Source organism: Fukomys damarensis, unplaced genomic scaffold, assembly GCF_012274545.1.
Source record: "Fukomys damarensis isolate Sample0158 unplaced genomic scaffold, DMR_v1.0_HiC HiC_scaffold_9, whole genome shotgun sequence".
Classification (NCBI taxonomy): Eukaryota; Metazoa; Chordata; class Mammalia; order Rodentia; family Bathyergidae; genus Fukomys; species Fukomys damarensis.
In genome coordinates, this window is record NW_022900921.1 from 32,076,052 (window position 1) to 32,096,127 (window position 20,076).

Here is a 20,076-nt window from a genome sequence, read left to right on the forward strand (position 1 = left end):
CCAAGGGGCTGAAGGAAATTCGTATAGACGAGGAGGTGAAGATCGCAGTCAACATCGCCCTGGAGCGCTTCCGGTACGGGGACCAGCGAGGTGAGTTTTTTGACGGGGACCCCGCGGGCCGTCGCCCCTAGCGCCCCCAGCCCCGCAGCGGGAGGGGAGCCCGGGCCTGAGCCAAGTTGGCCTTCGGGTGGGATGTGAAGGTCCGCAAGGTTCTTGGGGGTCTGCGGGGTTCGGGGCATCTGCTTGGCAGCAGGAATAAGGTCAGGTTGCTCCAAGCGGTACCTTTTCTTACCCAGGTTTTTCAGCAGCTTTGGGCGGCTAAGTCAGTGGGTCAGCCGCTATAGGCGTTGCCTTAAATGTGGTGCGTTTAAGCGACAGATGTAAAAACATGGAAGAAAATAAGATATATAAGCGTAGTAACAATATGTAGTGGTGTGTTTAAATCTTCGAAGCAGCAGGCCAAACACTTAGACAAATTATATTATCTTGGCTTACAAAGGGTGTTCTGCTCCTTTATAGTTAGAAAGCTACTTGTCACATAATAACGTAGTAGGAGACCAGCCTCAGCTATATGAAACAGCAAATCCAGCCTGGGGTAGTGAAATACAAATTCATAAGTTTTTGAAAGCAAAGACAATGGAGTTTCTTGTTGAAAATTCATAATGCTTCAGCAGACCTCATTACAGAAGGAAATAAGCTTTTTATTAGTTTTTTGTTTGTTTTTGAGACAAGGTGTTGCTATGCAATTCAACAGCAATACTTCCTGCCTCAGCCGCCTAAGTGTTGATATTACAGGCATGTGCCATCACCCCTGGCCAGCTTTTTGTTAATTAAGCAAGTAAGGACTGAGTTAAAATAGTAAGAAATATGTTTATCAGTAATTAGAGCCACTCCAGATTCTGGCACAAATAAATAACAAGAGTAATCTTTGTCGAATGTCAGAGTTCTTTATCATGTTTAGGTTTAATGAGTTAAAAAATTAATACCAGAATTTTGGTATGCATTCATTTTTGAATGGGGATTGCACTCAGGACCTTGCATTTACTCAGGACCTTGCACTTGGGAGGCAGGCAGGTGCCACTGAGCTAAATCCCTGGCCCATGAATATTTACTTTTCACATAAAGTAGAACAAATTTGATTATATGCTTGTACATATGTTTTTCAGGTTGCCTATATGTATATTGCTTGAAAGAAAATTGGTTATCCACAAATAATACTACAGTACTTTTTTTTTTTCTATGCAGAAATGGAATTTCCTTCTTCTTTGACCAGTACTGAAAGAGCTTTTATTCATCGACTGAGTCAATCTCTTGGTTTGGTCTCTAAAAGTAAAGGGTGAGCTGATAGCCTTTCTTACTTTAAATAAGATTATTTACCAAAAAGTATAAATGTATCTTCCAATGTTTAAATTGTTATTACAATTTTAGTTTCTTATTCTTAATTATATTGTATGTAGATAAACTCATTCAGGTCTGTACCAAGTTTAGCTTTTTCTTTCTTCCTCCAGTCACCCCCCAAGGGCAAAAAGCCCCCCAGAACTGTGAGTACCAGTACAATTTTGTCTTCCCATCTTAGGTTCATTGCCATTAGGCTGACAGAAGATTAACAAGAGAAAAACAAGTTTATTAAAATGTTGATCACATAGGCAAGGGAGAACTCAGTGATGAGTAACTCCAACTTGGGGCTTCTACAGCATCTTTTTTTGTTGTTTTGTTTTTTTGGAGGGGTGCTGGGGATTGAACTCAGGACTTTGTGCTTGCAAGGAAGGTGCGGTGCCACTGAGCTAAATCCCTGGCCCTCTACAGAATATTAATAAAGAAGAGTAACTGTTCAAAGGTGAAAGAGCCTGGCATGGTGTCACATGCCTATAATCCCAGCACTAAGGAGACTGAGGCAGGAGGATCCTTGTCTCAAACCCTCATTTCCTCCAGTCTTTTTTTCAAGACAGAGTCTCAGTTTGTAGTTCAGGCTGGCCTTGAACTCACTATGTAGCCAGACTAGCCTGGATCCTCCTGCCTCAGCCTCCCCAGTGCTGGGATTACAAGAGTGCGCCACCATTCCTGGCTTAAACAAACAAACAAACAAACAAGCAAAATATATATATTTAGTAGAAATGATTAAAATAGAAGAAGATAAAATAGTGTGTGTGCATGTTTTTTATTTTATTTTTTTTTAGTTTATGATCTTAGAGGGAAAGCCATTTAAGCCATCCAAAGAACTCTAAAATTCTGTGGAACTATACTTGTGTGGTTCATAATGGTGTTTTGGTCAGTGACAGACTATATTGGTGGTCCCATTAGATTGCATTGCTTAGTGATTTTGTGGCCTTAATTTGTGTAAGCACAATGAATGAAATTGCCAATTTCCTAAAGATATATTTGTCAGGACATATCCTAGTGTTAAGTGATAGGTGGCAGGTGTATTTCATGTTGGAAATAGCGATAGTGGTATCTATGTGGAGCAAAATTGCTCAGTATTGGTGCTGTTGACATTTTGGTGTTAAAATTCATTCATTTCTTCATCCATCTATTATCATTTTGTCTTCTTTTTCTTCTTCTTTTTTTGGTACCAGGGATCAAACTAGGGACCTTGTGCTTGGGAGGCAGGTAGCCAAACCACTGAGCTAAATCCCTGACCCTGTTTATTTAAATCATTTTGCATTCAGGTTAAACAGCAGTGTACCTCCTAGATTCCACTGACACTCCCATCCTAGTTGTGATAGCCCAAAATACCTCTAAACATTGCTAAATGATCCCTGCAGAGCAAAATAGCTCCAGATTGAGACCCACTGATAGGGGCAAAAAGGATAAAATTATAGCTTATCTGTTTTTATGTTGAAAAGAGGAAAAACACTTTATTAAGAAAATATTAATAAAAACATGGTACTAATGTGAAAGTAGCTGATATAGAAATGTCTTGCGTATATGTTTTCTAAACTTGTAGCAATCCATTTGGTCTGATTAAACTGGCATGAGGTTAATAAGTCTTTACCTTGGTGTAAATATTTGTACATTTTCTAGTAGAAATACGTGACTGAAAAAGATGTCCATCTTCTTCTTCTTAGGAGTACTATATAACATATTGTAAATGTACCCTAAAAACTACCTAGACTCTGAAAGATACGAATCTCAAGACATGTTTGGCCCATATATTTTTTGATAGATCCTCTGTTTTCACTTCCAAGTACAGCAGTTTATCTATCTAGTGGACTATGTACAAGTAATATGTGTAGGCTCAGGAACCTGACCACTGTTGTAGCACTGGCCTTAAAGTTGAAAACATTCACTGACCTAAACTAAAAATCCCCTCAGGCAGTAAAGTGGCTATTAATGAATTGTGTTGCTATAGACATGGATATGTATGTATCACTGTAATACAGTGTCTTCAACTGTTTTGGGAAGATACCTTAAAGGGGACTAGCTGGTTTAAATGCAATTTCTTGTTTTAGTTTTTTGAGGAATCTCCATACTATTTTACTTATTGATTGTACTAGTTAATATTCCCACCAACAAGAAAGTTCCTTTTTCCCTTTATTTTGGTCAGTATTTGTTTTGTTTTGTTTTCCTTTTTTTTTTTGGTACCGGGGATCGAACTCTGGACTCTGCACTTTGGAGGCAGGCAGCAGCACCACTTAGCTAAATCCCCAGCCCCAATTTTCTGATTTCTTCATGATAGCCATTTTTTCTGGAGTAAGATGAAATCTCAATCTTGTTTCATTTTTTATTTTTTTATTTTTTTTAGCTTTTCTGGGTTTTATTTTTTTTTAAATTTTTTTTCTTCATGGAGTTTATTGGTACATTTTAGGTATACAGTACAGTTACATTCATTATTGGAATCTTGTACCTTTACATGGCAGGTCTTGGTTCTCATTTTTTCCCCTGGTCCCTGCCCTCACTTCACCCCCCCCTCCATTTACAAACATTCTATTTCCATTTTTTCATTTTCTCCTCTTTTTTTTTCTTTCCCTTATTACCTTTCCCCTACCCTTCCCACTTTCCCTACATCTTTAGCCCTTTTGTTCCTATTTCACATTGTCATTTATCTCATTAGGATCTTAGGCACTATTATAGTTTATTCATACCAGAGAAACTATTTGGTATTTACACATGTGTGACTTATTTATTTCACTTAGGAGTATATCCTCAATATGTATCCATTTTCCTATGAATGAATAGAATTTCTCATTCTTTATGGCTGAGTAGTATTCCATTTTATAGAAAAACCACATCTTCTTTATCCAGTTTCCATCTGATGGGCAAATGGGCTGTTTCCAAGTTTTAGCTATTATAAACAGTGCCGCTATAAACATAGGTGTGCATATATCATTCTGATATGATTCTTTTAATTCTTTTGGAAAGATACCCAGCAGAGGGATGGCTGGGTCAAATGAAACCTCTAGTCCCCCTCCTCCTGGGTAGGAAGAATCAACATAGTGAAAATGGCCATAGTACCAAAACTGCTATACAGATTCAATGCAATGCCAATTGAAATTCAACACTATGTTTCACAGAACTAGAAAAAATAATCCAAAAATTCATTTGGAACCAGAAAAGACCTAGAATAGCAAAAGCCATCCTAGGCAACAGACACATGGCAGTGGGTATAACAATTTCCAATTTGAAACTATACTACAAAGCTACTGTGATAAAACAGCATGGTACTGGCAAAGAAACAGACCTGAGGATCAGTGGAACAGATTGGAAGACACAAAAACAACTCCAGATGTACTTAGCTACCTCATCTTTGACGAAGTAGCTGACCATCCCCCTGGAGGAAAGATAGCTTCTTTAGTAAATAGTGTTGGAAAAACAGGATCTCAACCTGCCAAAGATTAAAACTAGACCCTTATCTTTCACCATGCACTAAACTAAAATCCAAGTTGATTAAAAATCCAAATATTAAAACAGAAACAGTAAACTTGCTGGAAGATAAGTTAGGCAGAACTCTGGAAGACATTGGCATAGGAAAAGACTTTATGAACAAATCTTCAGTAGCATGGGAACTAGCAAAAAGAATCAACAACTGGATTCTCATGTCATTAAAAAGCTTCTGCACTGCAAAAGAAACCATCAACAGAACTAAACAGACAACCTACAATGTGGGAAAAAATTTTTACCAGCTGTCCCTCAGACAAAAGACTTATCTAGAATATATAAAGAACTCAAAACAATCAGCCCCCCCAAGTATAAGGACCTGATTCAAAAATGGGCATATGAAATGAACAGACATTTCTCAATGTTGTTTTAATTTGCATTTGCCTCATGGCCAGAAATATTGAACATTTTTTCATGTATTGTCCATTTGTATTTCTTCTTCTGTGAAGTGTCGTTCATTTTTGTTGGCCCAGTTTTTGATTGGGTCTTCTATTTTGGAGGTTCTAAATTTTTTTAGTTCTTTATATATTCTAGGTGTTAGTCCTCTGTCTGAGGAATAGCTGGCAGATTTTTTTCCCCTTTCTGTGGGGAAAAAACTTTTGGGTGTTTCCTTTGCTGTGTTGAAGCTTTTTAATTTGGTAGGATCTCATTTGTCGATTCTTGGTGTTAACTCTTGTGCATTTGGGATTCTGCTCAGATAGCCTATATTTCAAGAATTTTACCCATTTTATTTTCTAAAAAATTATGTGTTTCAGTTTAAATATTTATGTCTTTGATCTGTTTTGCTTTTAGTTGAGTACATGGTGAGAGATAGGGCCTAGATTTAGTTTTCTGCATAAGGATAACCAGTTTCCCAGCACCATTTGTTAAAGAGGCTGTCTTTCCTCTGACGTAAGTTTTTGGTCCCTTTGTAAAAGTCAAGTAGCTGAATGTACTTGGAGTTGTTTTTCCATCCTCTGTTTTGTTCCATTTATCCAAAATTTTTTTTTTTTTTAATATTATGCTGCTTTTGTCATTGTAGGTTTGTAGCATAATTTAAAGTCCGGAGTTGTGATACCTTTTGCTTTGCTTTTTTAACCCAGGATTGCTTTTGCTGTCCTACCATTGATACCTTCTGGTTCCATACACATATTAAAATTGTTTTCTCTGGTTGTGTGAGGAATGCTATTAAGAGTGGACTAAATGTGTACAACAGTTTTTGGAAGTATGGCCATTTTGACTATATTGGTTCTGCTTGTCCAGGCATGGGGCTATCCATTTTCTGATCTTCCAGTTCCTTTTTCAGAGAGCTGTAATTTTTCTTGTAGAGGTCCTTCATGCTCTTGGTTAGGTTAATTGCTAGGTGTTTAATCCTTCCTTCCTTTCTCTCTCTCTCTTTCTTTGTTTTTTTTTTTTGAAGCAGGTTCTCATTGTGTAGTTGAGACTGACCTGGAACTCACTATGTGTAGCCCAGGCTGGTCTCAAACTCACAGTGATCATCCTGTCTCAGCCTCCCGAGTGCTGGGATTATGGGTGTGTGCCTGGTTTAATCCCCCCCCCAGTTCGATACCAGGGATCGAACTCAAGGTCTTGCACTTACTTGCAAGGCAGGTGTGACACTACTGAGCTAAATCTCCAGCCCTAATTTTTCTTGATGCTATTGTGAAAGGTATTTTTTCTCTAATTTCTTTGACTTTGTATCCTGCTAGGCAACTGAATATGGTTATTCTAAGTGTCTTTTGCCTGAATTTTTGCCAGTCCCTTCACTTAGGAGACCTGTTTTCTTAATGGTAAAGTTTAAAGGGGTTACTCTTTGCTATTGCTTAAGATTTTATAGTTTGGTTTGGGCTTCTTTGAAGATTTTAGAAAATAGATCTCAGTCTTCTGTTTTGATAATTTATATATTTTTTCTTTTTGCTAGCCTTTCTTTAAAAAATGAAGCCACCATGTGTGATGGATTTCTTTTTCATTTTCTCCTAATAGGTTGAATTTAGTTTTGATTATTTTTATAATTGCTCTTCTTTTAGTGAAAATATTCTTGGAGTAATACCCTACTTTTGTGACCTTTAGTGTAAGCTAAGGTTTTCTTTGAAATTCTTGTCAAGTTTCACATATAAAAATTTCACCTCATAATTTGTTTGCTTTTATTCCTCAGTTGAGGTCACTATGTTTTAATACTGAGAGCATACTTTTTGAATCTTTGGCTTGTTTCTATCCAAAACATAATTGCTGTCCTATTTTGCTTATTCCAAATTAGACAGAATAGAATTTACAAATAAACTTCATTAAAAATTTGTGAAATGAGAAAGTACAAAGTATGTGAAAGTAGGTTTTCTGAGTTCATGTTTCTTATCCTGAGACTGCCAAAGTCACTACTTCATTGGTACTGAAGTACTCTTCTAACCTCTGAAGGCTATATAGCACAAGAAAGACCCTGTTTTCCTATTTAGGTTATTGTCTCCCTTACTTCCTATTTGAAAGGTTTCATACCTCCCCTTTCCCCCAGCTAAAATAGTAAAATGGATTTAAAGTAATGAACTCATTAAATTTTTAGATATCCGTTGAAAACAAAATCCTTCAGTGTCCAGTGATTATAACAGTCGCCAGCATTTAAGTACTGTTATGCAACAGGCATTGAGCTAGATGTTTAACTGATTAACATTAATACTTCATAGCAGTTTTTTAATAAAATGGATTCTGTTAACATCTGATACTTGTATTACAGAGGAAGTAGTTAAAGCCTAGAAATGTAAATTAATTTTTCTAAGATTACAAGACTGACAAGTGTTGGAGTCAGGATTTGAACACTGTTAATGTTTAGCTAATTATTTTTATGGTTTTTTGTAAGTTTATAGTAGTATTCTGGGTCCTCTGAGGCTTAGAACAAAAATACTAGATAGATCTTATCTTCAGGTTACTTATGACCCTTAAGACCATCATATTTACTACATAGTGTGGTACCACGTGAAAGTAGCTGTGTTCCTTTTAGTGACAAAATAGTTAATTAGTTGGTTTATTAGTTTCTTGTAGTTATAAAATTACAGATTAGAATGATGCAAACTCTAGAAGTAAATTGTAATTTTATATTACTATATTGGGGAGAGCATGACCCAGAGCTAGATTTTGGCATTTATTGGCCTAATGGAAATGTAAGTGGAGATACAAAATTAAGTATTTTGTTTTTTAGGGACAGTAACTCTTTAGTGGCTGTCAACTGTAAGTAGTCATTTTCTTTGAGTCATTTGAGTCTTGATCTTTTATTCTCACACTTGGAAGTAGAACATATTAAAGCATATGATTATTGAGTTAAAATTCAGTAACATGCTCAGTAATTGACAAATTAATATAAAGTTGTACTAAATTTGATTATATTATAGTTTTTCTTTTTGAGGGTGGGGGAGAGTTCTAGGGACTGAATCTAGGACTAAGCCTGGGCTTAGTTCCAACATTTACTTTTATACTTAAAAAGGCACATATAGGGATTGCATTTTATTAAAAATTCTTGGGCAGTTTACTTACCTAGTATGTTTTCTACATGTTCGGCTAGTTTCTAGTTAATTATGCTTTGGAAAGGAAATCTTTAAGTGTTTTGCTAACGTGTAGTGTTAGTCACCTTAGAATGATATCATATATTGTTGACGCTATAGTGCTGAATGTAGTAGGAACAAGCACTAGTAGTAGGCAGAGGTTGAATCTTTTACTAAAACAAACTATCTGGTTGATGTTATCTTTCTGCCCTATCACCTGTGCTGAATGAAGTCAGTAAATTTTAAATGGTAATCACTTTGTACTTGCTTAATATGAATTTTTTATGCATAAATATTATATTAGGCAACTTGGGTTAATAAAGTTTCAATTGAATCCATTTTGTCCATGGGCTTGTTGAGGAAGGAGTATATTTTAGTTTGTAATCTTAGCTTTTTCCCTGGTATCTCACAGAAGTAAATGCTCAGACAATATATGGTAAATAATCGAATAAATAAATAAAAGAAAATTAGTTAAAGGTGAATTTTTAAAAAAATCTGGAGTTGCTAGGTGGATCAGAGACTTTATTAGCTAATGTACATCGTTAGAGAAGTAAAATCATTTAATTTTGGTCATATAATTAGTTGAAAGAGTATTACTAGATGAACACTAGTCAGCTGGTTTTTGATTTAGTAGTCACTTTTTTTTTAATTGCATTTATTGGTACAATCTAGGTATACAGTACAATTACATTCACCATTGGGATTCTGTACCTTTACATAATAGGTCTTGATTCTCATTTTTCCCTTTGTCCCTGCCCTCCCTTCACCCCCTCCTACCCTCTTCAGTAAACTTTTGTGATTTACAGAGAATGATGAATCTGTAGCAGTTAATGTGAAGTTTCAGAAAGGTCCATAGGAAGACCTGCTACAGAGAATATCTCTAGAATTCAATAATTTTGATTTATCATGGAAATAAGTTAAATTTTTAGATGTCACATTTTAACTTTTTTATTTCATAATTTAAATCATCACTGAGCACTTACAGAGTTGATACATGGAAAGATTTCATTAAAGAAATTCATTAAGGAATATTCAGAAATTAAAAATCTCGCTTAAAAGACATATAGATAGAATTATATAAGTTAATTTCCAGTTCAGTACTATTCTTTTTTTTTGTCCTATTCTTACAGTGAAGATATTGTTGATATATTTCAATCTAATGAAAATCAGAAAAATTATAAAATTTTACTTTTAATTTTCATTATATTTGTGACTGTTGCTCTTTTTTTAATACCTTGTATGATAACAATATTAACAAATTGTAAAACATTTTATGAAATGGTTGGATACTCTTTTTGAGTTTAAGAAATGATATTTTTCCTGATTATAATTGTAATAGCTTCACTTATTTGGAGCTTATTCTGTAAGAGTTGCAATACTTTGCATAATGCCATCTTAAATATATGAATCGTCCTTTGAAATATGTATTCTTTTTATCTTAGGTTCAGGACCATTAAATAATTGGCTTACAGTTTCACAAGCTAGTAAATAGTAGAATTGGGATTCAAATTCTAGTCTGTGTGCCTTCACAGCTTAGCTGTTAACCAGTACTACATTGCTAGATTAGAGATACATGTTACTAATCAAAACATTTGGAAGTTGCTTTGTGTGTAACATTTTCCCTAGTGAGCTGCAGAAGCCATAAAAGACACAGTCAGGTCTATATTTGTTGAAATATAACATGAATAGTTATATTCAAATAATTTTAATAGTTTAGGTCATCATTACCTTATAACTGAAGAATAGAGTCTGCAGCTATGTAAAATTTCTTTTATTAAAAAAACAAGTACCTTAAATGGTTGTCAGCAATGGAGATTTATGTATTTTTTGGTCCAGCCACTAAAACTGGCTGTATTAACAGGTTTTCATGGGAGTGTGACATTAATCAATATACGATGGAAGCATTTAGTGGAACATACTAAAGAGTCAACCATAATTTTTTCATTATTATTTTTTGTTTTTTGTTCAGAGTCTCCCCAGTATGTATTAATTAATTAATTAATTGGTAATGTTTATCTACCATGAAGTTTGCTAAAGACAAACTTTTAATGGTTCTGGGTAAGTAAGCCTTTTTGCTTATTTAAAATTGGATTTGCAGAATTTTGAAATTTTAATTAAAAAGTCTCATGGCCACTTGAGCCCAAAGTCTTTCTTTATAGAATTTTTGGGATTTTTAGTATCTTATCCTGAAGCATTTTGATTTTTTTCAGTGTTTTGCTTGAGACATTTTCTAAGTAGGCATACATCATGTAAACAAATTGACTATAGTAAATAAATGATTTTTATTAATATTCAGAAAGGGAGCAAATAGATACCTAACTGTGAAGAAGAAAGATGGATCAGAAACAGCTCATGCAATGATGACCTGTAATTTGACTCATAATACAAAACATGCTGTTAGGAGCCTAATTCAGAGATTTCCTGTCACCAATAAAGAGCGTACTGAACTTCTGCCCAAAACAGAAAGAGGAAATGTGTTTGCAGTTGAAGCTGGTATGTATTTTCTGGGGGAGTCTCCTTGTTTATCCTATATTTGATGACTGTTCTTTTTCCATTTAAATTTGTTTTAAAAGACTAATATGAAATGAAGTAAGTTTCTCAGGTTGAATAGTTTGCCAGAAATGACGAAGAGTTATGAAAGCTTTTGGAACAAAATGCAGTATTAAGGCATATCATGGAGTTCAATCAAGTGTGTTTTTTTTAAGTGTTATAATGATAGTTATTGTTTATAGTGCCTTTACTGTACGATGCAGTATACTAATCTTTGTGTAAGGCCTTATAGCAAACTTTGCTAGATAGGAATTTTCCTCATCAAACTGATTAAGAGTTAAATAATTTGTTCAAATATACTCAACCAGCCAGTAAACTACAGAGCTGGGACTTTACTCCAAAGTCTGGACCTTCCTATATTGCACTTCCATGATGCACTAATGTGTAGGATTTTTAATTGGACCTTTAGCTTCTGCTAAGGGATGGGGCAAAAACTTCAGTATGTTAAATTGCTCAATTTAATACATTTAGTTCATGAAATAAAGTTGTCATTTTACTATTTGGAAAAATAACTTCAAAGTTAGAAAAAGTTTTTTTATTGCCTCTAGTGACAATTTGCATATTGCCTGTTGGAGCAGGTGTACAACATGTAGAAAGTAGATGGTCTTAAGATATCAAAGAACTTGATAAATGGCACACTTTTTGACCTATATGGAGAATATAAAATATACTGTCCTTATTTCTACCTGCTTAAATAAATGTGAATGTTGTCTAAAAAATGTTCGATTAGGATATTTGTTTATTTTTAGTACCTAATACTTAGATGATACACATTATTTTATTGGGTCACTTGATCTTACGTGTATAATGTTAAACATATATTTTCCTTTTTTGCATTGTGTTTTCATATTCTATGTAGCAGTTTTTATGCATTATTAACTACTGTAAAATTTTCTCTGGCATTTCTGATAGCAACACCTAACCTGAATATAATTAGATTATAAAAATTGTTTTGCTTTTTAACACCAATTGATGGATTAATTTTTATTCATTTTTATACATTATGCATTAGAAGTGCTTTTGAGAGGTTTGCTTTGTAATTGATACTGACATTTCTAACATTCTATAAGATTAGCAAGTGTAGTACAACAGTTGAGGCATTGCTTGCTAACTTTATGTGGACTGAGAAAAACACTTGAAACGAATTACATGCAAATTACGATGCTAATCTGTAACACTTTTGATCAGTTTTTTTTTTATTTTTTAATTCTCAAAGAAAACCGAGAAATGAGCAAGACAAGTGGACGACTCAACAATGGCATACCTCAAATTCCAGTGAAAAGAGGAGAATCTGAATTTGATTCTTTCAGGCAGTCTTTGCCAGTGTTTGAGAAACAAGAAGAAATTGTTAAAATAATTAAGGAAAATAAAGTAGTTTTGATTGTAGGAGAAACTGGGTCTGGAAAGACCACACAGGTTTGTGTTTCTTTTGTTGTTTAAAGTAGAAAGTAAAAATTATTCCATGTTGTAGTTTTATATCATATTTATACTACATCTGTTTAAAACAGAAAAATAAACTTCTAGTGATTCTAGTGGTTATTTCAGAAATAAATTAGTGTCAGGAGTACATTTTGAGAAATCAGTAGAAAAGAAATGTTTTGAATTATTAATTATCTTTAAACTAATATGTTTGTTTCTTACTAAAATGGGGGATGGGTATAGTATTGTGGAAAAAATGTAGGTTTAGCCTTGGGTTGAAATTCCCAGTTTTTCCCTGTATTGTATGTGAAGTTTTAGCCTAGTTTTCTAACATATGTGAGCAAGAGTCTTAATTTTAAAAATGAGACTAATAATTGTTAGGGTGGAGCTTAGAGACAATTTCTGTAGAGCACTCTATATAGTGTTGTACATGTAGGAATTAAAGTAAAAGCCATATAACAAATACTGATACAAAGCTGACTGAAGAATGGAATTAACGTGATGGGTTTGACACGGATGCTTAAAATCAAAAGTACTTTATTTGAAGTTCCACTCTGTAAAAGGTTAGAAATAAGTGTGGCACAATATGACCTTTTTTATATTCTTTAACTTCCAGCATTTCAGCATCAGTATTAAAATTAACTTTCTTTTAGTACAGGCTCAGGTAAAATAATATATTTACAGATTTTCCTCTATGGAAAAAATGTGTTTTTGACAATTGCTTCAGATTTCTTTGATTATATTGGTTGCTTTCATAAACTTTGTCACTAGGTAAGGTTGTATATAGTAGAATGTTTTACTCCATTTTCTGTTGCTTTTTCTGAATACTACAGACTGGGTCATTTATAAATAGAGGTTTCTTAGCTAGTAGAGTCTGGAAAGTCCAAGAGCGTGACACTGGCATCTGGTGATGGTCTGTATTATGCTATGGTAGAAAAGATCACTTCGTAAGACAGAGAAAATCACCTCTCTTTTGGGTTTTTTAATTTAATTTATTTTTTTATTTTTTGGTAACGGGGATCGAACAGAGGCCTTTACCTTGCAAGGCAGGCAGTGGAACCACTGAGCCAAATCCCTGGCCCTAGTTCTTCTTCTAAGGCCACTAAGGTCATTGTAGGAGCTCTACTCTTCAGACCTTATTTAGTCTTGTCTACCTCAGAAAGGCTCCATCTCCAAACACATCAACAAGATAATTTGTTAATTAAGTTTCATACTTACAAACTTTTGGGGGTCATATTCAAAACAGAGAGTTTGTGAATTTTATCAGGTACTAGCTTGTAGGATTTAACCATTTTCACAGAAGAATAACTCTTTATCATCAAAACTTGAGCTTGTAAAACTAAATAATTAAAAATGCGATGATATTTTTAACTGATAACTATATAGATTTTTTTTTTCATCAGGAGTCTTGGTATGATTAAGTGAAATATGGAGTTACTCTGAAAGCCATCTGAATGTCTTTGATTACCACCACTGTTTTAGTATTAGAGTAAATTTTATTAAGTATTGTAGCAGTTTTAATTACTGTGTTGAATAGAGATTAAATATAGAAGTTTTGATTAAATATTTTTATTTTACTAACATTATAATTAAAGTAATTGTAATTATTTACAATATTAGGAACTTAATCCAAGCTTCATGCATGCAAGGCAAATGTTTGACGACTGAGCTACATTTCCAGCTCTTTTTATTTTATTTTGAGACAGTTTTTTTAAGTTGCCTAGGCTGGACTTGAATTTGTAATCCTGCTTTGTCCTCCCAGGTAGCGAGGATTACAGGCATGTGCCTCTCTGTCCAATTTAAATTATGTCTTTTATAGCTGGGGATTTTGCTCAGTGGTTCTACCACCTGGCTCAAAAGCACAAGGACCCGAGTTCCATTCTGGGTACCAAAAAAAAAAAAAAATTGTAATGATACTAGTATATTGGAATTATGGAATTTTTTTTTACAGTCATAATGGTACCATTATTATTAGGTGTGAAAAGATATTTTAGAATTTCATTAGTAAGTATTATATGCTTTCTTTTTCAAGAAGAAACTATTAATCTAATGGGTTTACATATACGAAATACTCTTCTTGGGGGCCAGGGATTTAGCTCAGTGACACCATGCCTGCCTGGTAAATGAAAGGTCCTGAGTTTGAAGCCCAGTACCAAAAAAACACAACCCCATCCCCCCCAAAAATAATCTTGGTGAAAGAGCTGAAGTAAAATTAGCAATGTTTCCACTGTCTGAAATATAAAATACAATAGTATCTTTGGCCAAATTCATCTTGTCTTTAATGGTATTAAATTTAATGCTTTTTGAATTTTTCTTTTATTTATGTATATTATGTAAAACTTAAGCATATGGAAAATATTTTTTCCACCCTCTGAATTGTTTTCAGAAGTTTTGAGTTAAGTTTCTGATTGGGAAGTGGTGTTTGTGCTTTTTTGTTTTTGTTCTCTTCACAGCCTTGATATAAATAAGTCTTAAAGCAAATATCTCTTTTTTTTTGGTCCCGGGGATCAAACTCAGGTCCTCGTGAGGCAGGTGCTAGAGCCACTGAGCTAAATTCGTGGCCCGCAAATATCTCTTTGTAATATTGATACATATTTTTAAAAAACAAATGTGGAGTAATGACATACATACATTTTTATCTTTCACTTAATAGAAATTAATTTTTTTAGTACCTAGAGATATATCTCATAAAAAAAATCTACATAGTATTCCTGAATATTTTTATAATAATAAATGTTTACATATGCTGTGTTCTTAATACAGTTGTCTCATTTTAGCCTCTCAGTAACCCTAAAACATGTAGATTTTATTACCTCTTTTTACAGATGGTTTATATAACTAGGAATTGACAGAGCAAGAATCTTACTTTTATATTGTACTTACTGTCTTATATTTCTTTATATACTTACTGTCTAATATTTCTTTGCATATTTCTGGGAGTTTTAGTAGGATGAATCCTAGCTGGGTAAATACCAGATTAAGAAAATTGTATTACAATTTTAGTAGCTACATTAACTAGTTATTACAAAATAACTTTAAAATGAGTTAATGTATTAAAATAGTGTTGAAAGTATTCTCTAAAGCTTGGTTAAGATGGATTTTTTTTTAAAAGTGTATATATATTTAGTATATATTTTACCTTTGTCAGTCTGATAAGCCAAAAATATTTTTTTCCTGTTGATTCATTTTTTTTTCATTGAGTTTATTGGTACTTTTAAAGTATACAGTACAAGGTACATTTATCATTGGGATCTTGTACCTTTACGTGACAGATCTTGGTTCACATTTTTTCCCCTTACCCCTGTACTCCCTTCACCCCCTCCCGCTTCCCTATTTACAAAGACTTTGTTTCCATTTTTTCCTTTCCTTGTATTGTTTCTTTTCCCTTATTTCCTTTCCCCTACCCTTCCCACTTCCCCTATACCTTTTCTTCCTATTTCCCATTGTCAGTTATACAATTTGGATCTTATTTACACTTTTAGTTTTTCACACTAGAGAAACTATGTGGTATTTACACGTGTGTCTTATTTCACTTGAGTATGGCCTCAATAAACAAAAAATATTTCAATTTGCACTTGTTTGATCCTGAGAGTTGAGTATCTTAGTTTGCTTAGTATCCATTTTTCTTTTGTTTCTTACTTATATTCCATTTTTCTCATCTATTCCATCAGGATCCTGCTTTTACTTTTAATAGTTTACAAAATATAGTATAATATTCTTCTTTATTATCTTCTACTTTTGGAGTACTTACCCTAGAATTAGTTTGCAGTGTACATTTGAAGCTAATCCAATTCACTTTGAAATGACACTATATCATGTCACAGGTTGTGTGTCTTAAATAACAAAGTAATACTGATGCTTGCCTGCTGTCCCTTATATTATTCATGTCATTCCTTTCACTTACATGCAGACATACATGAATTTCCCTCCCACCATAAACTGTGTATGTAAACCAAAGTAATCAAGTGCATTGTGTTATTATTTTGAACAAACTGTTGCCTGTTAGGTCCATTAAGAATAAGAAACAAGTTTTGATTTTATGTCCGCTTAGTTTTTCTTGATGCTTTTCCTTTCTTAATGAAGATCTGAGTTCCTGGCCTATATTATTTTTTATTTTCTCTCTCTTTTTTGGGGACATTTCTTGCTAGAGAGTTTACTGGTAACAAATACCATCAGTTTTTATTCATCCAAGAAATTATTAATACTTCATTTTTGAAGTATAGTTTTTTGTTTGTTTTCTTTTTCTGGTACTGGGATGGAACTCAGGACCTTGAGCTTGGCAGGCAAGCGGTGGCACCACTGAGCTAAATCCTTGGCCCCTTGCAGGAAGGATAGTTTTGAAAGGTACAGAATTCTAGGTTGGTGGATCTTTTCAATATTTTATTTCACTCTATTTTTGTTTGCCTGGTCTAAGAAGTCTTATCTTTGTCTTAGAAGTCAGAAGTAGTTACCGTTGCACTTCCATAAGTAAGGCTTTTTTTTCTCTGTCTTTCAGGATCTTTTCTTTATCTTTGATTTTCTGTAGTTCTAAAATCATATAGTTTTGAAATATGTCTTGGTAGTTCTTTTACATTTATGCTTTTGGATGAACTAGTTAATTAAAAAGAACCTGAGAGGCTAAGAAATATGTGAGAGGTTCTTTTTTTCACTCACATTTAAAAAAATGAAAATAAAAATAATTATATTTATAAGCTATTAAAATGACGAAAATGTATTTAGTCAGTGTGTTGGCAAACAACCTTTCTACTTTGTCGATAAGGATATATAATATTTTGGAGGATAATTTGATTATTTTTCTGTCCAAATTAAAAAATATGTATATTCTGAACATTATTTTTTTCCTTTTTTTTTTGGAGACAGGGTCTCACTGTATTAGGCTTGCCTTAAACTCACTGTATAACCTAAGTTGGCCTCCAGTTCGTGGCACTCTTCCTATCTCAGCTTTCTGCGTTCTGGGAACACATACTTGTGAACATTTCTGCTGCTAGTGATTTATATCTTTGCAAAAGCTTCACGACAGCATTTTCTAAACAGCAACAACATTAATAACATGAAAAATTGGAGATTCCTTAAATATTTGTTACATTATTTTTTAAATTATGGCACTTAAGGTGGCACATGTAGCTGTCAAATGGATTAGACAGATTTGATATATTAAATGAAAGCTACTAATTATAAATGTCATATACGGTAGTCACTGAATAAAAAACATGTTTTAAAATACATAAATATTCTGAATTGTGTAAATTTTCTTTTATTGGAACTGTTCATAAGAAACTTTAAAGTTATGGAGAACACTCACTCGTAACTGTGGGTAAGATTTTTAGTTTTTATTTTGAATGTTTAGGACTCTTCAATTTTGTTTAGAAAAGTTTTTGAAAAAAGAAAAAAAACTATTTGTAGTCCTAGGATTATAGGCTATTTTTGTTTTCTTTATGCTTTTTACTGTTAAAAAACAATTAAATTTTCATTGTCATTTATTTTATAGAGTAATTTGGTTTATAGAGATTTTATAGAAAATTAATGTTTTTAAACTACCCTTCAGGAACACAAAATGTTTCTTTTTATATCCAAGTCTTCTTATATGTTTTTAAGCAGCATTCTATAGTCTTTTTCATATATGTCTTAAATATTTCTTGATAAATTTGATTGTAAATGTTTTAGTTTGTTTCCATTGTGAACAAGATGTTTTAAAATTACATTTTTAGCTGATTATTACTGTTTACATAAGAGTTGTTTATATTTGGGCATGTTACAGAACTTTTTTTAATTCTACTGATTTTTTAGTTGGTTCACTTGGGTTTTGAGGTATGTAAAATACTTGTTCTTTTATACTTTAAAACTTCTGTTACAGATTCCTCAGTTCCTTTTAGATGATTGCTATAAAAACGGTATTCCCTGCCGTATATTTTGTACTCAACCAAGACGATTAGCAGCTATTGCTGTGGCTGAAAGAGTTGCTGCAGAGAGAAGGGAAAGAATTGGTCAAACAATTGGATATCAGATTCGATTAGAAAGCAGGTAAAAACAGTCCTGCTTTTTGTTATGCTTATGAAAGATGAAATATATATATATATATATATATATATTTCACTAGAAATACAGGATGTTTTGAAAAGTTAAATGATTATCTTTTCAAGTGTAATTCTATATTGAGATGTTAAAGTCATGTCTAAACTTAGTGATGTTTCAAATAAGTGGTTTGAAAGAGTTTAGATCAGGATACAAATCTGATTTTATAGTTTCATGATCAGTACAAGTTATTTCATCTCTTTGAGCCTGTTTTCTCTATAAAATGAAACTAATAAAACATATGGAACACAAGTTTGATGTGAAGTTTAACGCAAACAGTGAGTTTTACTGACTGAGTTACAATGTCATTGGTATACAAGTTGAATATCCTTTATCCAAAATGCTTTGAGACGAGATGTATCAAATTTTGGAGTTTTTTAGATTTGGGAATGTTGGTATGGTTTGTTCATTGAGCATCCTTAATCTGAAATGCTTTCAAATCTGAAACAGTTTAGATTTATATTTTTGAGCACTTTAGATTTGTGTTTTTTGATAAACGATGCTTAACCTTCAGTAGGACTAGAAATAGCATCTTAGCAAGTAGTACTGTGTGTGTGTGTGTGTGTGTGTGTGTGTGTGTGTGTGTGTATTTGTATATTGTAGTACTGGGGCTCCAACTCCAGGCATTACAAAAGCTAGGCAAGTTCTCTTATCTCTGAGCTGTCTCTCCAGCCCTTTTTTTTTTTTTTTTTTTTTTTGGTACCAGGGATTGAACTCTAGCCCTTGTGCTTGCAAGGCAGGCAGCAGAACCACTGAGCTAAATCCCTGGCCTCAACCCTGTTTTTAATAGTGATTAAAAATTGATTTCATTTATTATGTGCTTTTCCCCAAGGTAAAATGTATTTAAAGTTTTTTAAAAAAAACCTATTTAAAAATTTTAACAAAATGCATTAGTTAGTAAAATACTACTAGAAATAATGTTTTTGAGATTGTAAGGCATAAAATACATCACATAATTTTGTTAAGTTGTATATACCAGTACACTGTTACTTTGGTTATATTTATTCAAGTACATAGCACTAGCATTTAAAGTGATTATGTTTTAACTAGAGAAAATATTTGTAATTGTTTACTTTATTTTTTAAAAAGGGTTTCTCCAAAGACGCTTCTGACATTTTGCACTAATGGGGTATTGCTTCGTACATTGATGGCAGGTGATCGTACATTGTCAACTGTGACACATGTTATTGTGGTAAGAGTATTGCTGAATTTGTCATATGTAGCTCAGCCTGTATAACATTATATACATAGTTACATTTTTAAAAGTGGGTAAAATAAGAATTTATTTTTTAAATAGGCTAATATGATAAGGTAACTTTTTCTATAATTATTATAAATCAATATTTTGTATTAAATAAGAATATTCTTACCATTGGGCCTTTTGGGAGAAAATAAAACAAAGTAGTAGTTTTAAAGATATGTTTTTCATATATGAAAATGATGCATGTACTTAAAAGTTCTCCAGAAATAGTTTTATCTCTGTGCTTGGTCATTTGATCCCTTCTTTAATGTCATGTTTCCTAGTTGTAAGAATGTGTACTATTTTGTAGGCGTTCAACTTCATAGTTAGGTTGCTAAGTTAGCTCACGATAAAATGAGAATATAAGTTATCCTCTTATTAAAGAATTTTAAGCTTTTATCTAGTTTATATCAG

At 33.1% G+C, this 20,076-nt stretch overlaps 1 protein-coding gene across 1 annotated transcript in view; it reads left to right on the forward strand.

Annotated features, from left to right (window-relative positions):
- The first annotated feature begins 6 nt into the window (after positions 1–6).
- The window catches only part of Ythdc2 (YTH domain containing 2), a 73,537-nt gene continuing 53,467 nt past the window's right edge, over positions 7–20,076 (forward strand). The window contains exons 1-6 of the mRNA XM_019206072.2: positions 7–90; positions 1,246–1,336; positions 10,678–10,874; positions 12,148–12,347; positions 18,205–18,371; positions 19,512–19,614. Of these exons, the coding sequence (XP_019061617.1) occupies positions 1,248–1,336; positions 10,678–10,874; positions 12,148–12,347; positions 18,205–18,371; positions 19,512–19,614 (756 nt within the window). The 5' untranslated portion in view covers positions 7–90; positions 1,246–1,247. The remainder of the gene's footprint in view (positions 91–1,245; positions 1,337–10,677; positions 10,875–12,147; positions 12,348–18,204; positions 18,372–19,511; positions 19,615–20,076) is intronic.